General features: G+C 46.9%; 1 protein-coding gene across 10 annotated transcripts in view; it reads right to left on the bottom strand.

Annotated features, from left to right (window-relative positions):
- Positions 1-2,304: 2,304 nt before the first annotated feature.
- The window catches only part of STAG3 (STAG3 cohesin complex component), a 37,043-nt gene continuing 24,577 nt past the window's right edge, over positions 2,305-14,770 (bottom strand). For 4 of the 10 annotated variants that reach the window (XM_054496280.2, XM_054496278.1, XM_054496279.1 and 1 more), the window contains 12 exons: positions 14,597-14,689; positions 14,298-14,466; positions 14,051-14,187; positions 12,551-12,652; positions 11,898-12,046; positions 11,553-11,681; positions 11,302-11,459; positions 5,501-5,675; positions 5,147-5,251; positions 4,822-4,903; positions 2,900-2,971; positions 2,305-2,696 (listed from right to left, as the gene is read on the bottom strand). In XM_054496280.2, the coding sequence (XP_054352255.1) occupies positions 2,688-2,696; positions 2,900-2,971; positions 4,822-4,903; positions 5,147-5,251; positions 5,501-5,675; positions 11,302-11,459; positions 11,553-11,681; positions 11,898-12,046; positions 12,551-12,652; positions 14,051-14,187; positions 14,298-14,466; positions 14,597-14,689 (1,380 nt within the window). In that variant the 3' untranslated portion in view covers positions 2,305-2,687. The remainder of the gene's footprint in view (positions 2,697-2,899; positions 2,972-4,821; positions 4,904-5,146; positions 5,252-5,500; positions 5,676-11,301; positions 11,460-11,552; positions 11,682-11,897; positions 12,047-12,550; positions 12,653-14,050; positions 14,188-14,297; positions 14,467-14,596; positions 14,690-14,770) is intronic. The other 6 variants (XM_054496281.2, XM_054496283.1, XM_054496282.1 and 3 more) reach the window with 2 other exon arrangements.

Genomic DNA, 14,770 nt, shown 5'->3' with positions numbered 1-14,770 from the left:
CAAGTAGCTGGGACTACAGGCACACGCCACCAAACCAGCTAATTTTGTTGTATTTTTAGTAGAGACGGGGTTTCACCATGTTGGCCAGGATGGTCTCAATCTCTTGACCTCGTGATCTGCCCGCCTTGGCCTCCCAAAGTGCTGGGATTACAGGTGTGAGCCACCGCACCCAGCCCTAAACTGAACTTTCAACTGAACTTCAGAAAATGTTGAACCATGATTTTGAAAAATGTTTCTCACTTTGCTCTCACTAAGCCCTTTTTTAAGAGCAAAAAGGCATTTTGCAGTTAACCAACGAAATATTTTAAAACACTTATTTCATCAACTCATCTGTTACATTTTAAATGTGTATAATATAGAATTAGTATGTTTATATAACTTACAATTTAAAAAAAAACTGATATAAATGTCCAAAAGTCGGGAGTCTTATGACTCTTAAGGCCCTGTTCCAGTTGCTATGGCTACATAACAAACCCCTCCAGACTGAGTGGTTTACATCTTATTACGCTCATGGGCTCCACGGTCAGGAATTTGGAAAGTGCACAGAAGAGATGGGCTGTCTCTGCTCCCTGATGCCTGGACCTCAGCTGGGAAAATTGAAAAACAGGGAAGGTTGGAATCATCTGACTCCCGTCCGGACTGAGTCTGGCAGACAACATGGATGTTGGCTGGGACCTCGGTGAGGACTGCTGGCAGGAACACCTCCACACGGCCTTTTCCTTCGGCTGCTGGCCTTGCTCACAGAATGGAGACTGGGTTCCAAGTGTGAACCCAGGTACAGGAAGAGACAGGAAATGGAAACTGCCAGTTTCCTTAAAATCTGGGCCCGCTAACTAGCATGGCATCATTTCTATCATCTTCTATTAGTCAAGCATCACAGAGCCCATATTCAAGAGGAGACAACCTAGACCCAGCCTCTCAAATAAACAGTGTCAAAGGCTTTAGGGAGCATGGTGTCAAGCTCCCAGATTCTAAGGCTGTGACTCAACCCAGTGCACTGGGCTGCCTGGCTGTACACAGGTGTCCATATTGATGCAAAGCTCCCAAACTGCTCTTATCCTCTTGTGAAGCACCCTTAGCTTCGTTGGTATTTAACTCAGGAATCTTTCCCCTCCTGGATTTTTAGAGACCTCCACATCTCCTCCTCAGTTCTCCCACTCTGTTCCCTCATCCCACAAAACAGGCTCCTTTCCCCAGAGCTATTCTACCTGAATACAGGCGAAAGATCGCTCAATGAGTTAGCCCTCCCCTACACCCCAGCTCTGACTCCCCCAGGGCTACCTTTCCAAAAGGAGACTCACAACCCAATTTCTTCTAGCTTTCATCTGGGAGGGGCAGGTGGGGGCAGGGAGGGAGAATGAAAGGGATGAGGCGGTCTTGGCTGAGTGACCTGATCGCAAGTCACGGCTCTTTCTGCACAGATCACTAGCTGGATGGCTGTGTCTGGCCTAGGAGACCACAGTGAGAACCTGTCACTAAAGCAGGTGCCCATGATGGGAAAAACTGGAAATTATATCTAAAGAGAGAGGCTGAAGTATTCCTTAAACCACAGAAGAAAACAGTGAAAGTACAAAATGACAATAGCTGTCTTCAAATACTGCTTGTCAGAGGGACAAGAGAGAACAGAGGTGCTGTGCTGCTCCACAAGGCAAAACAAGAGCAAACAAGTCTGTCTGAGTTTCAAGAGGCTGGCCCTGAGGCTGCACTGCGGCAGTCTAGGTGAGAGATGATGGTGACAATGTGTGGAGGACGTAAGCCAGAGAATTTTCTTCACCAAGTCTTGACAGAACTTGGTGAAGAACTAGCTGGAGAAGGCAAGAGTGAAGGTGACATCTGTCACTTGGATTTTAGGGTTGGACATTTAGAGTAACTCCTTAGTTTGCTTTTAACTCTCAGATACTGTGATTTGATCAAATTCCAAATTATGACAGGTATCTTTGGGATGAGAGGATAAAATTTCCTTTGGAAAGAACCCCTGGGTGAAGGCTGCCAGGACACATTGCCTGGCCTGGCTCACGTGGGTGAGACAGGTAGTTTCACAAGGTCCTCCTCCACTCTGCCACCTGTCAGCACAACTTTCACTACTGCAGAGGCTGAGGCCACTAGATAAACTACTCACAGGCAGTCAATCTCTCCCTATCTCTACTGCCTCACCCCGCCTCTCAGTTACTAAGCAATACTTCCTGGAGAGCCTGTAGACAAAGCACCTCCGGGGTGTGGGGACACCTATACGCTGGGCCATGGGACAAGGCGGACCAAGAACCTGACTTCCATCAGTTTAACGATCTCAAGCCACACCTTGGGAACGTGTGGATTCAAACATGTTTATTGAGCGAATCATTAGGACACAAAATAGGCTGAGAAAGATGTTCCAAAAATCCAGGAAACTACAGGCTGTTTCCATTAAACACAGAGAAGTGCTGCCCCTCTCCACTCCAAACAGAACAGGAAAAAGGCAGGGGGACTGGGCCACAGTGCATTAGGGAGGACGGGGTCTCTCGGCTTCTCTACCCCAACATCACCGGAGGGAAAGGTTAGGTTAGAAAAACAATGCCCAACTCTTTCCCCTCAGAGCCCAGGGCTGAAGCCTGGGGGAATGCTTCATTGTGCTCCTTTTCTCTTTGCCTTTTCCAAATGGTCACATTCTTGAGGTAGGGAGTGGAGCTGGGGAGGGGCCCAGAGTCCTGTCAGAAATCCTATAATGAGAAAGATGAAAGGAATACACAGGACACAGCAACAGGCCAGTGAGCAGACCGTCCTCCCCTGGGTTACCCTCAAAGCCCCAGAGATAGCTCAGAGGGCCACCCCCAGGCTATGGCCTGTCAATTTGATGAATGCATGGGTTGCCTGCCAGCATTTCCCAAGGACACATAACACTTCCTGCTCTGGGGACACTCACCTCAATATCCAGCTCTGTAGAATCTAAGAGGTCCAGCCCGCGCTCACTGGGGGAAGAGTAGCTACTTGCTTGCTAGAGAGAATGAGGTTAAAAGTCAAAAAGGCCTTTCCACACTCCTATCACTTCGCAAATAAAAAAATCAGTTCCTTTCCCAGCCTCATAAGAACAAATATGGGCACAGCAGGCCCCTATGGCACCTCCTGGGAGGGAAGTTAGTGTGGGCATGAGGATCAGGCCTGACTGCAGAGCGCTTCTTGGCCTGCTGACTGAGCCCCTTAAATGCCTTTGGTTTGGAAACCAGAAAATGGATTTTTTCTGAGATGTTAGGAAATAATATTTTAACAGAGGCCTTGCTCTCTAGTCTGGTTTGAAGGTATCATTGTTTGGTTTCTCCTTCTGAGCACAAGACTCCCCTGTTCTGTTCTATTCTGTTCTTTTTCCCTCCCTGCAGAGAAGAGAACAGAAGAATAACAGCAGAAGATATACAGCCTGTAATGAACTTAATATCTGTGTCCCCCCAAAACCCACATATTGAAATCCTTCCCCCAGTGTGATGCTGTTTGGAAGTGGGGCCTTTGGGAGGTGATTGGGTCATAGGGGTGCAGCCCTCATAGATGGATGAATGCCGTTCTAAGCCCAGGCCAGAGGGCTAGCTTGCTGTTTCTCCTCCAGGTGAGGATACAACTAGAAGCCAGCAGTCTGCAGGCTGGAAGAAGGCCCTCACCAGAACCCAACCCTTGGACTTCAGCCTCCAGAACGGTGAGAAATGAATTTCTGCTGTTTGCAAGACACCAGACTATGGAATTCCGTTACAGTAGCCTGAACTCAGACATAGCCCTTTTCCATTTATAAGGTGGTTTTACCTTATATTTTATGTTAAAGGTCCATTTTATTTATTTTTGAATTGTTGATTTTTTTTTTTTAAGAGACAGGTGTTTACTATGTTACCCAGGCTGGACTCCAACTCCTGGACTATTGATCCTCCTGTCTCCACCTCCTGAGTTGCTGGAACTACAGGCTAACAGCTCTGTTTTAAAGATGAGAAAATGGGCCGCACTCAGTGGCTCACACCTGTAATCCCAGCACTTAGGGACACTGAGGCAGGTGGATCCACCTGAGGTCAGGTGTTCGAGACTAGCCTGGCCAACATGGCAAAACCCCGTCTCTACTAAAAATACAAAAAAAATTAGCCAGGCGTGATGGCGCGTGCCTGTAATCCCAGCTACTTGGGAGTCTGAGGCAGGAGAATTGCTTGAGCCCAGGAGGCAGAGGTTGCCGTGAGCCGAGACTGTGCCACTGCACTCCAGCCCAGGCGACAGAGAGAGACTCTACCTCAAAAAATAAAAATAATTAAAAAATAAAGATGAGAAAATGGAGGCTGAGGAGGGGTAAAGTGCTAACTTGACATGGAGTTGAGGACTAGCACTCATGTCACCTCACTCCAAATGCCAGGCTTTTCCCACTACACCGGCAGCAGTTCCTCCTGGGGCAACAGGCTAGGTTAGAAGGGGAGTGGGGGAAGGGACAGGGAGGGGAAGCCCTCTAGTAGGGAGAGTGAGGACAGGGGGTCATGTGTTGGGAGGAGAGAAACTGAAGGGGCTGCCACTTGGACTGAATGACCTCCCACCACCAGCATTAGGACTCCTTCCAATTCCTAGGGGGTTCAGAGGCAACAATATTTACTTAGGGATTGGGAGCGAGAGTGCTATTCCAACCTTCTTTGGTATTTGTAATTTCTTTTCCTTATTAATAAGAGTCCAAGCAAAGTCCAAACCAACGTATAACCTGTCCTCCTTTACTCTAGATTCATTCAGCTTTTAGAGACCAGGCATCACCGAGTGGAGAGAGGGGAAACACCCTGGCTTCTCTTTAGCACATCAGCCCCTAGTTCTTGAGAGAGAAGGGCAGGGTGGTCTACTCACCATGTCTGTATCCTGCCGTTCTTCAATTGACTCATCCTGAATTTCTAACTCTTCTTCCTCATCCTCTTCCATAAGGCTGAGTCTGATGTAGGGGCAAAGAGATGGGCTTTTCAAACTGTTCTTTGAGGACCCCTGAGAGTTTCTCAGACAGCCGGGGTGGGGGAAGTGGGGAGCAGTAAGTACAGCATAGTAGGTTTCCAGATAGAGCTCTGTGGCTAAAACAAGTCCAGAAAGTACCCACAGAGAGGCAATGGGTGAGACAGGAATCCCCTCACAGTGGGCGACAGATCTGAAGTGAAGACAGGAGATGATGAGAAAAGCTCACCGCATCAGCTGGTTGCCCAGACCAGGACCTGAAGGGTTGCGTGGAGTCTGGAAATACTGTGGACCCGAGAATCTTGACCTCTGGGTGCCTGCGAGGGGCTGACTGCTGGGAATGAGGCAGGATCAATGATGGGATAAAAATCAAGGGTAAGAAGAGGATGTAAGGCAGCTGGTGTTAATGGGGAGAAAAGCTCACAGAGATGCATTTTAAAGCTAAACAATGGAGAAGGGTTAGAGAAGAACCCAACAATGTGGGAGTCCTACAGCAGGGAACCACGAAACAGAAACAGCAAGATGGAGGCAGCCAGACACCAAACTGGGAACTCAGACACCCAGATTCCCTCCATGGCCTCACCCCTGGGCAAAATCCAACTCTGAGCCATCTTCTTCCTCCATCTCTTTCAACCCCCACAAGGGCTGCCTGCTCTTCACGGCTGTGGAGGTGAGGGTGGGCGTGGGCAGGATGCTGTTCAGCTGCAGACTTTCTTCCTGGGACGAGGAGACGTCCTCTCTGTTAGGCTTGGCAGGCCCTGCCAAGCAGACGCACACATTAACCACAGCCCAGGGCCTGCGACAGGCATGCTCTCTTTCCAAGACCTGCCCAGGATTTAGTAAGGGAAAGTCAAGCAAGAAGAGAATGGAAAACCTATACAGCTTCATTCTGTTGCCCTCAAATGGGCATAGCCCTATGTACTAAATACATAGCCCTGTGTACCAAAAAGTAAGGCTTAGAGAATTGTAGCTAGCCCTTGTCCAAGAATAACTTGCTACACAGCCTAGAAAACAAGATGGAAAGATATATATACATTTCACAGATAAACTGTAACAGGTGAACAGGTGAACACAAATATGAGGGAGGATTGGAGTCTCTAAGGTTGAGAGGTCTGAGTTAGCCAATGAAGACATGTGAGATCCTATCCAAGATTTCTGTGGTCAGAAAAAGCTTAAAATGGCAATAGAGTTTTGGTACCAGAGGCTAGAGTGGACAAATGAGGGCCAGGGAGGAACTGGAAAATGGGAGACAGGATTTTCTAAAAGCTAGAAAAAAATGAAGTGATTGCAATGCCAGTATAACTGATATGATATGAAGGGGGACTTATCTCCTGCAGAGATCAGAGAAGGTAGAGGAGGAGAAAGAATCCAAAGATTCTCACTGCCTGAGAAAACCCAGGCAATACTATTTTACTATTTTAAAGCATCAGTCAAATTGACATTAACATCTGTTAACTGTAAACAGTCATGCTCCCATTACCCTCCCTCCCTCTCCACTGAAAACAATAATCCCAAAGTGAGCTGCTATGGGTTTAAGCAGAGGGCTACAGAAAACAGGGAAGAGCCATACCCCTGGGCTTGGATTCCCAGAGAGGAAACCTTGGGGCCCCAGGTGTGTCCTCCTGATCTCCCTGAGCTATTAAAGGTGTGATGCCCGAGGGCTGGGCCCTTGAGTCTCTCCTCTTCTCCATCTTCACTGGCTTCCCCAGCCACTCAGGTTCATGTCCTTAAATATCACCTATACTCTGCCATATCCCAAATGGATCTCAAGCCTTCAGCTCTCCCCTGAACTCCATCTTAACAGCCCCCACGGTTTGTTCAACATCTCCACCTGTAATCCCGTGGCCAACACCAATGCCCCACAGTTATCTTCACTCTCTGCCTTCCCCATCTCAGATACTGTCAACTCCATCCTTCTGTCAGGCCAAAATCCTTGGAGCCATCCTCAACTGCTCTTTTTGTCTTACATCCCACATCCAGTTTGTCAGAAAAGCCTATTAGAGATACCTTGAAAATGCACCCAGAATCTGGCCGTCTCTCGGCACCTCCACCATTGCCCCTGGCCTAAGAAGCTCTCTTATCTTGAATCTTGGGCTGGATTCCTACAACAGCCACAACGTCCCTGCTGGTCTCCCAGCTTCTAGCCTTCCCCCATCTCCTGTCGTTTTCAACACAGCAGCCAGAAGGATCCTTTAAAAACAGAGGTTGATCCTGTCATTCCTCTGCTCAAAATCCTCCAATGGTTTCCTACTGCACTCAGAGTAAAAGCCAGTCTCTGCCTTAGATGCTCTGGGATCCTGCACCCTCTTTGGTCTCATGTCCTACAATCTGCATTCTGGCCATAATGGTCTTCTCTGCTGTTCCTTGAACATTCCAGGAACATTCCCCCCATCCCATCGTGGCCTCAGGACTGGCTGCTTCCTTTGGTATGCTATTCTGATACACACTAAGCACCCTCCCTCACGTGTTAAAAAAATTCACTGGGAGGCCAATAGGCTGAAATGGCTCCTGCACTTTGGGTTCCTAAGTCAGCAAACTGAAACTCAACTCAGAGTGAAAGTGTTGTGTGTAACCTAGGAGCAGGAAACTTAAGCTTAACCAGTCAGAAAGTACCGACTAACCTCTAACAAGAGATTTATGGTCAGTTAACCTCTGAATATGAACTTTCCACTCTAACCAATCAAATATTTTCTTTGTCTTGCTCCCACAGACACCTCACAAGTGTCTCCTATGGTTTCCTCAGTGGTGGCGCCCTGAATTGCTGGCAGTCTGCCACTGCCTGATTGATAAATTGCTGAATGCTCGAATAAACCTGTTAAAATTTTAATGTGCCTAAGTGTATCTTTTAACTTATTTTTTAGGCTTTTTGCCCAACATTTGTGTTCTTGAGTCTTCCCTTGATCAGTCTTTGTAAGACTGCAATCCCCACTGCGCCAGCATTCCTCACAATCCTCCCTGCTTTTTTGCCATAGTATTTACTACTATCTGACACTCTCTAAAGAAAGAGATTTTTAGCTTTTTTGTGCACTGCTGTATTCCCAGCACACGGTGCTCAGTATCTATTACATGAATAAAAACAATCTCTTCAGTTTTATCTTGCCTTCACAAACCCTACACTTTAGGCAGAGCGATCTATGTACCTCCATGCTTCGTCCAGCACACAGCCTCCTATGCTTTGCTTGTGCTATTCTGCCAGCCCATGATGCTCCTCCTTCCTCTGTTCAGCTTATACAAATCTTACTTATTTTTTAAGCTCCAGCAATTCCATCTTCTTGGTAAAGCTCTCATCATTCTCTGAATTCTACAGCATTCAGTTGTACAAGCCCTCAGGCAGTTATTGGCAATTGTTCATAATTCGGGTTTTCCATAATTAAAATTTCCCCCTTTCCTATTAGATAATAAGCTGCTGGAGGATTCTTCATGGCCCCTAAAACACTGAACATACTATCTTGCATATAGTAGGTCCTTAACAAATATATATTAGTTAATTGATTAAAGCAGAGTTTCCTGGTGGTATAAGATATAATTTTAGGTGGTACACAGAAGACAACAAAAGGAAATCACACCCCATCTCACACTATATACAAAAATTAACTCAAACTGGATCACAAATCGAAATTAAGAGCTAAAACTATAACTCTTTTCTTTTTTTTCTGAGATAGTATCTCACTCTTTCACCCAGGCTGGAGTGCAGTGGCACAATCTTGGCTCACTGCAAGCTCCGCCTCCCGGGTTCACGCCATTCTCCTGCCTCAGCCTCCCGAGTAGCTGGGACTACACACGCCCACCACCACACCCGGCTAATTTTTTGTATTTTTAGTAGAGACGGGGTTTCACCGTGTTAGCCAGGATGGTCTCAATCTCCTGACCTCGTGATCCGCCTGCCTCAGCCTCCCAAAGTGCTGGGATTACAGGCGTGAACCACTGTGCCCAGCTAAAACTATAACTCTTAGAAGAAAACACAGGCGTAAATCTTTGTGACCTTGAATTAGCCAGCAATTTCTCAAGATATGGCACCAAAAGCACAAGCAACAAAAGAAAAAAGTTAGATTTCACCAAATTCAAGAACTTTTGTGTTTCAAAGGACACCACCAATAACACGAAAAGACAACCCAAAAAATGGGAGAAAATGTTTGCATATCATAAGGAATCTCGTGTCTAGAATATATAAAGAATACTTACAACCAAACAATAAAAAGACAACCCTATTTTAAAATAGCTGAAGGATCAGAACAGACATTTCTCCAAAGAAGATAAACAAATTGTCAATAAGCACATGAAAAGATGCTAAGTACCATTAGTCATTAGGGAAATGCAAATTTAAACCACAATGAGATACCACACCTCACAGCTACTAGGAGATGGATAAAATAAAAAAAGGCATTAATAAGTACTGGTGACAACATGGAGAAACCAGGGCCCCCATACATTGCTGGTAGGATTGTAAAATGGTATAGGTACTTTGGAAAACAGTGTGGTAGTTCCTCAAAAACTTAAACATAGAATTGCCATACGACCCAGCAATTCCACTCCCAGGTATATCTCAAGACAACTGAAAAGATGCATCCACCCAAAAATTTGTACATGCATGTTTAGCAGCATTATGCATACAACAGCCCAAATGTCAATCAACTGACAAGTGGATAAGTAGAACGTGGCATATCCACACAATGGCATATTGTTTTGGCCATAAAAAGGTATGAGATACTGATATATGTCGAAGTATGGATGAACGTTGAAAACACTGTGCTAAGTGAAAGAAGCTGGACATAAAAGGCCACATATTATATGATTCCATTTATATGAAAGGTCCGGAATAGGCAAATCAAGAGATAGGAATTATATTAGTGATACTACCTAAGGCTGGGAAGATAGGCAGAGACTGTGAATGGGTATGTGGTTTCTTTTGGAAAGATGAAAATGTTCTAAAATTAGATAGTTGTGATGGTTGTACAATTCAGTGAATATGCTAAGTATACACTTTAAAAGGGTGATTTTTGGCTGGGCGCAGTGGCTCACCAGCACTTTGGGAGCACTTTGGGAGGCTGAGGTGGGCAGATCACAAGGTCAGGAGTTTGAGACCAGCCTGGCCAACATGGTGAAACCCTGTTGCTACTAGAAATACAAAAATTGGCTGGGCGTGGTGGTGGACGCCTGTAATCCCAGCTACTCAGGAGGCTGAGGGAGGAGAACCGCTTGAACCTGGGAGGCGGAGGTTGCAGTGAGTCGAGATCACGCCACTGGACTCCAGCCTGGGTGACAGAGCGACACTCCATCTCAAAAAAAAAAAAGGGGTGATTTTTATGATATCTAAGTTGTATCTCAATAAAGCTGTCACATAAAGTCCCATTTAAAAATGTACACTAGAAAACATACTTGCATATGAAATAATGATTGCTATAATGTTGCTTAATATGAAGCTGTTTTTAAAAAAGCAAAGAAAAAACCTTAGGCAGCCAGGCACAGTGGCTCACGCCTGTAATCCCAGCACTTTGGGAGGCTGAGACAGGCAGATCACGAGGTCAGGAGATCAAGACCATCCTGGCTAACACACTGAAAACCCATCTCTACTAAAAATTCAAAAAATATCAGCTGGGTGTGATGGCGGGCGCCTGTAGTCCCAGCTACTCGGGAGGCTGAGGCAGGAGAATGACATGAACCTGGGAGGCAGAGCTTGCAGTGAGCTGAGATCGCACCACTGCACTCCAGCCTGGGCAACAGAGCAAGACTCCGTCTCAAAAAATAAACAAAAACAAAAACAAAACCTTAGGCAACTTATAAGACAACAGGTGATCTGAAGGTAAAAAACAATGAAGATTGTGTAAAAGTATCTAAAATTTCGAAAATAATGGAATACAAGATGTTGAGGAGGGTACTCTGAATGTATAGATTTCTTAGTTCAATATTTGGTTTTATCATCAGTTTCTATTTCTTTTTTTGAGACAGAGTCTCGCTCTGTCGCCCAGGCTGGGGTGCAGTGGTGCAATCTCAGCTGACGGCAACCTCCGCCTCCCAGGTTCAAGCGATTCTCCTGCCTCAGCCTCCTGAGTAGTTGGGATTACATGTGCGCGCCACCATGCCCGGCTAATTTTTGTATTTTTAGTAGAGACGGGGTTTCACCATGTTGGCCAGGCTGGTCTCGAACGCCTGACCTTGTGATCCGCCTGCCTCGGCCTCCCAAAGTGCTGGGATTGCAGGCATGAGCCACTGCGCCTGGCCCTCTATTTGATTTTTAATACAAGTTTTCAGTTGACTAGATAAACCCTGAAAGAAATTAATACCCTGAATGACAGTAGATGCTCAATGAAATATTTGACAAAATAAGTTTGCAGGCAGCCAAAGACCACCCGCTGGGCACCCCCATACCCACACACAGCACCCTACCTTCAACACGCCTCCTCTTGGAGCTGGGGAGGACCTGAGGGCTGGTCTCTGCTGTGTTCTCCACAGGGTTGAGGGAGTGGCAGTAGGTGGTGACTGGGCCCCAGGGACGGCCAGGTGCCTGGGAGACATGCTGCAGGCACTTTTCTAGATAGGACAGTCTAAGAAAGAGGTGGAACCAAAAGTCTGAAGGGGCTACTGGGCCCTCAGCAGTCCCTTCCCTAATCCACATCTCTATCCTCCCACCAACTTACAAAAGCTGCTTGTCCTGATGGAAGAGTCGGGGGGAAAACTCTGAAAGGAGCTCCAGGAATGCCAGATTTGGAGGCTGATTGGAGGAGTCAGCTGGAGGAAGCTCAGACAAGGAGAACTTGATGCCTTCCCTTGGTTGGGCAGAATTCTTTTAGTAAGAAAGTCTCTTCCCACTTCCCTCCCAGGGCTGAGCTATCCTGTCCAAATGCACCCTCCCCTTGTCCCCAGCTTGTCTCCAAAGGCATACCCACCACTAACCTGACTGCTATGCCTTGACACACATACCCTCCCTCCAAGACGTCGTTCCCAGCCCTCCCTAGACACAACCTCCAACCAATACTTCCTACTTGTGTAGCATGACCACAAGGTCACGGTTCTGCAGCTGCTGGGGTCCAAAACTCAAGGCGAACCTCCGGGCCAGGTCCCTCATCTCGATGAAGGCAGGAAGCTCATTCAGGCCCTGGGGCCCATGCTCCTGTAGCAGTTCTGTGTACAGCTGTGTCCAGGAGACATGGTGCATGTGGGAAAGGGAGGAACATGGCGGAAACAGAGAAGTCCAGCATTCTCTTCTCTACTCAGAAATTCCAAAGGCCTTGGGACACCATCTACTACTTTTACTCTTTCTTTCCTTCTAGGGAACTCCCTTGATACTAACCCCTGCAGCAAACAAAGCCCATCACCTCTACTCTGTAACATTAAATAAAAACGTCTATAGTAACTGAAGGAGGCTGAGAGAGAACAGACTGAAAAATAATTAGGAACTCCCTATCACTTCCTTGTTGGCGTTCCAATGTCCTGATAAGTTACTTTTGATGGGGTTGCCCAGTCAGTTAAAAAAAAATACTTCCCAAGGGTCTACTAAGAATGAAGGAACCTATCATGTAAAGAGTCAAAACAAGAAAAGTTACTGCTCTGAAGGATCTTACATTCTGAGTGGCTGAGGGTAGACAGAGACTTGGGGACAACAGGGAGAGCATGTCCTCATGGCAGAAGGGCGCACCTGCTTGAGGCTCAGCAGCAGGATTCGGGAACAATGACTTCGGTCAATCTGCCTTGCTCTAGTTAATGTTTCCTTGATAATGTCACCATAGTCATTGTAGAACTGAGGGGAAAGAGTGGGGAAGGTAATGTCTGACTGGCAGAAAAGACCATTTGGTTTCTTCCTTCACATCCCTAATCATGTCTCCCTCCCAAACTGCCTTAGGTAGGAAACATGAACTGAAGCATAAAATAATTCAGACTAGACTTCATCTCTAATCAACAGGTGCAAAGCCCAAAATAAATCAAGAGTTTTGGTAAACAAACAATGAGGCTGGGTGCCTCATTGGGTGCTCACACCTGTAATCCCAGCACTTTGGAAGGCCGAGGCGGGCGGATCACGAGGTCAGGAGATCGAGACCATCCTGGCTAATACAGTGAAACCCCATCTCTACTAAAAATACAAAAAATTAGCTGGGCGTGGTGGTGGGCGCCTGTAGTCCCAGCTACTCGGGAGGCTGAGGCAGGAGAATGGCGTGAACCCGGGAGGCGGAGTTTGCAGTGAGCCGAGATCACGCCACTGCACTCCAGCCTGGGTGACAGAGAGAGATTCTGTCTCAAAAAAAACAAAACAAACAAAAAACAAATAATGAAACAGGCCAGGCGCGGTGGCTCACGTCTATAATCCCAGCAGTTTGGGAGGCCAAGTTGGGCGGATCACAAGGTCAGGAGATCGAGACCATCCTGGCGATGGTGAAACCCTGTCTTTACTAAAACTATAAAAATTAGCTGGGCGTGGCAGCGCGTGCCTGTAATCCCAGCTACTTGGGAGGCTGAGGCAGGAGAACTGCTTGAACCCCGGGAGGCTGAGGTTGCAGTGAGCCGAGATAGTGCCATTGCACTCCAGCCTGGCGGCAGAGCTAGACTCCGTCTCAGAAAAAAAAAAGAAACACTGCCCCAAGCTCAATTCTTAGAGAAGAGAAGTAAGCCTGACAGTGCCCTCTCACACAGCACTGACACCCTCACTATTTGTCTCTCCCCAACTACAACGGAAGCTCCACCAAATAGGAACTTGTGTGTTTTGTTCACTGCTGTGGCCTTAGCTCCTGGAATGGTGCTTGGCACACAGCAGGTGCTCAATAAGCATAAATCAATACTGATGGGTTGAGGAAACTGGAGCACTTATCTAGGTATCCTGTGAGGACTGATCCCTCTCTTATTCTTTTTTCCTTCTTATGTTACCCCATTCCATAGACTGGGGTCAGAGAAAAATATTTCTGGACAGGAAGAATAAGGTATTTCCCCTCCAGTGAATTTCTTCACAGCTTTTTCTCCATAATTATTTACTATTAAATCTCTTTTCTTTGTTCCCTTATTCTGAACTCCCAGTGCCTTTCCCTCCTACTTCTCCTTTAAGCTTGATACCATTGGATATCCCCCACCTGTAGTGCTATTATGTTTGAAGTCATGGCTGTGCTCAACTTGCTCCCTTCTCTTTTATTTCTGTAGGGCCTTGCTGTACCTTGTTGTAGTGTTTGAAAACATCTGAGGCTGCGTCCATCTCCAGCACCCCATAAAGCAACAGTTTGCAGAACCCGGCCAGGAGGCGGCGCCGCTGGTGTAGCCGCTCTATCTGTAAATGATCCTCCTGGGAATCACCTGGCTCACATGGAAGGCAGAAGGGAATTACAGACTTAGGCTTGCCCTGTATTTCTGAGCCACACCCAAGCCCCAGCCCTTACTGAGCCCCAGGTATAGAGTCACTGCACCACTGCCCAGGTCTCCCGGCTGGATGAAGACATGGTCCATAAGGAAGCTGGCTAGCTCAGACTGGAGAGTAGCTTCAGGAAAAAAGACAAGTGGCCTAAGGAAATCACGGCCCCCAACAATCATCTGAGGGCTAAAGATGAGAAGTAGATCACTTAATAAGACAAAAGCCTGTAGGGGGAAAAGAAAGGATGTTTAAAAGGACAGAATGTTTCCCAAGGTAGAAATGACACTGTCAATTTCTCCTTAGAATGGGGGCAGGGATACTCGCCTTGTTGCTCCCACTTGAGTCAGTACTCACCTGCTCCTGGACCTCAGTATCCACATCTGAGAGGCAACTCTGGCAGAGTTCACAGAAGGCCACCATTCTGTCCCTCAAACTCGACAGCTGCTTCTGTGGGCACAGTGGCTTGAAGGGGAAGAATGAAGACACAGACTCCTCTCTTCCCATTATCCCATCTAAGACCCACACTCA

The sequence above is a fragment of the Pongo pygmaeus genome, chromosome 6 (genome assembly GCF_028885625.2).
Source record: "Pongo pygmaeus isolate AG05252 chromosome 6, NHGRI_mPonPyg2-v2.0_pri, whole genome shotgun sequence".
NCBI lineage: Eukaryota > Metazoa > Chordata > Mammalia > Primates > Hominidae > Pongo > Pongo pygmaeus.
The sequence above is the reverse complement of the archived record's forward strand: the minus strand, read 5'-3'. Positions and strand labels throughout refer to the sequence as shown.